The 2,854-nt window shown below is 35.9% G+C and overlaps 1 protein-coding gene across 1 annotated transcript; it reads left to right on the plus strand.

Annotated features, from left to right (window-relative positions):
* The first annotated feature begins 1,479 nt into the window (after positions 1-1,479).
* Or5p56 (olfactory receptor family 5 subfamily P member 56) lies at positions 1,480-2,412 on the plus strand. Its single transcript, NM_001000213.1, has one exon. The coding sequence runs from the start codon at positions 1,480-1,482 to the stop codon at positions 2,410-2,412; it is 933 nt and encodes a 310-aa protein (NP_001000213.1).
* The last annotated feature ends 442 nt before the right edge of the window (positions 2,413-2,854 follow it).

Consider the following 2,854-nt stretch of genomic DNA (forward strand, 5'->3'; position numbering starts at 1 on the left):
AATTTTCAAGTGTTTTCTCTACCTTTGGTTTTTAATTTCAATTTAAATATTGGCAAAATGAGATGTGATTTATGTTGCTTTGTAACATATTACATGAAATATTTAATTAACTTTATTCTTTCTGAAGCCTGGTTTCTTGGACGGGAAGGTAAATTATATGCATGATTAGTTTTCCAGAACCTAGTTACTATATTATGCCCATACCCAAACAAAAAATTTAGCAAATTTCTTCCCAAATCAGGGTGTTTTAAAGACAAAGATAAATGTTATTTATGGGAACATGTAAAATTTGTTGGGAATGAAAGGCAAAGTGGTCAAAAACCATAACCTTTCTGCAAGAAAAAGAAAGTGAACCATGTCCATCATGATAAGTTAGAAAAGTGTGTGTAAAGAAAGTAATAATGAAGGCTCAGGCACCAGTGACAATTGTGGACATCTGGGTTAGGTGAGAACTGCATGGAAAGATGTCAAGAAACAGTTAAATGCAGGGAGAAGTCAGAAAGGATAGTAAGTGCTATACCAATGAGGTTATAGTTTATCATGAAAACCTAAAAAGATGAAAAGAGTTAGATTTTGGCATTATTCTCTTTTTAATGGAATTAGGAAATTATGTCATAGTCATGATAAACTGTAAGAAGAAATCAATGTGAGTAAGAAAGTAAATATGCAGACAGAATACAGGATAAAAATGATCAGGGACTTAAGTCAAATGTCTACACAGAGAATGGAAAAAGGAGATAAAAAAGAAATGGATATATGTTAGACAAAAGCAATAGGATTTAACTCAATAGAGAACAATATGAGGAAGATGGCCAGAAAGGCCAAGTTGTGTTGTGGATGAATAAGATGACTAAAGAGGGGCCTTGGAGCGATGACTTAGCAGTTAATAGCACTGTCTGTTCTTGCAGCAGAAACAGATTAAACTTCTAGCACTGACATGATCGCTCACAGCTGTCCATCTCTCCACTTCCAGGAAATCCAAAGACATTTTCTGATATCCCCAGGCACAAGGCATGCATATGGTATATAAACATATCAGCAGGCAAAACAACCACACATAAAACAGAAATACAAAGAAAGAGTATGAAATAATCGTGGATGTTTTGAAGAAGACTATGGAATGAAAAAATTTAAAGTTGTTAGAGGATTCCTAATTGATTTATGCATCAGAAGAATCTCTAGAGATCATTGAAACTGTGGAACCCCACCTTGAAGGAAAGATCTTTGAAGTTAAGATTTCAGTAAATTTGTTTAAGGACTGAATAACAAGAGAAATGTAATGGAAATAGAGGGGTGAGAACATTATTCATATTTTGAGGAAGAAAACACATTATTTAATTCTTAAAACTTTAGATATTTATGATTTTAGTCAAAGAATGGGATTAATATGTGGGCTAAAAAAGAAAAGTATAGATAGTATTAAAAAAAGTAGTAAAAAAAATTTCGCATTTCCCTCAACAGGGACATTTCACAACTGAGATGGAGGCTCAAAACCACACCACTGTGACAGAGTTCATCCTTTTGGGGTTAACAGAGAATTCCACACTGCGTGTCATCCTATTTATGACATTTCTAGGGATATATGCTGTTACTGTAGTGGGCAATTTCAGCATCATCAGTTTAATAAGAAACTGCCCTCAACTCCACACACCCATGTATCTGTTCCTTAGCCATCTGGCTTTTGTGGACATTGGCTTTTCCACATCAATCACACCTATAATGCTTACCGGATTTCTTGAACGTACAATAACACTCTCTGTGGCTGCTTGTGAAGCCCAATTCTGCATTGCAGTGACATTTGGGACGGTTGAGTGCTTCCTCCTAGCTGCCATGGCCTATGACCGCTATGTGGCCATCTGCTCACCCCTGCTTTATTCAACACATATGTCCCCCAGGATCTGCTTCCTTTTAGTTGGAGCTTCCTATGTGGGTGGCTGTGTGAATTCATGGACATTTACTAGTTGTCTGTTGAGTCTGTCCTTCTGTGGACCAAATCAGATAGATCATTTTTTCTGTGATTTCCCTGCCGTGTTGAAACTTTCTTGCTCAGATGTCTCCATTATTGGAATGATTCCTTCTATCTCTGCTGGAACCATCATTGTGGTCACAGTGTTTGTCATAGCTGTCTCCTACACCTACATCCTCATCACCATTCTGAAGATGCGCTCCACTGAGGGCCGAAAAAAGGCCTTCTCCACCTGCACCTCTCATCTCACCGCAGTCACTTTATACTATGGAACTATTACCTTCATTTATGTGATGCCCAAGTCAAACTATTCTACTGAACAGAACAAGATACTGTCTGTATTCTACACAGTAGTCATTCCCATGCTTAACCCACTCATCTACAGTCTGAGGAACAGAGATGTAAAAGAGGCTCTTAGGAAGGCCATCATCAGAATATTTCCATAGACTGTAAGGATTTTATATATGCATGCCACTATTAGTATCTAGTAAGTTCTTCTCAACTGATTGTGTGAATTAATGTCCTATATCTTTGCATCAGCTTTCCCTTCATATACTTGTATATAGTAAGAAGACATCTTGGGATCTGTCAAGTTATAATAACAGAGCAATAATCATTCCTGTTATGAAATTATTGAATATGTTAAGATGTTTTATTTATTTTATTCATGAATGAAAGAATTCAATCTTGCCATTTTAAGCACATGATATAAACCAATTGCACAGGGAACCCATTCATTCTGAAAAAAAGTGAAATAAAGTGGAATTGTCATTTCTTTTTTTTTGCAAACTGACTGTCTAGACAGTTAAAAATAAATGTTGATCCACCATATAATCATGAAGCAACAGAGATATGAGATTAATAGTAAAATTCAGAAAGTTAGAAATT

Source organism: Rattus norvegicus, chromosome 1 (assembly GCF_021556685.1).
Source record: "Rattus norvegicus strain SHRSP/BbbUtx chromosome 1, alternate assembly SHRSP_T2T, whole genome shotgun sequence".
Classification (NCBI taxonomy): domain Eukaryota; kingdom Metazoa; phylum Chordata; class Mammalia; order Rodentia; family Muridae; genus Rattus; species Rattus norvegicus.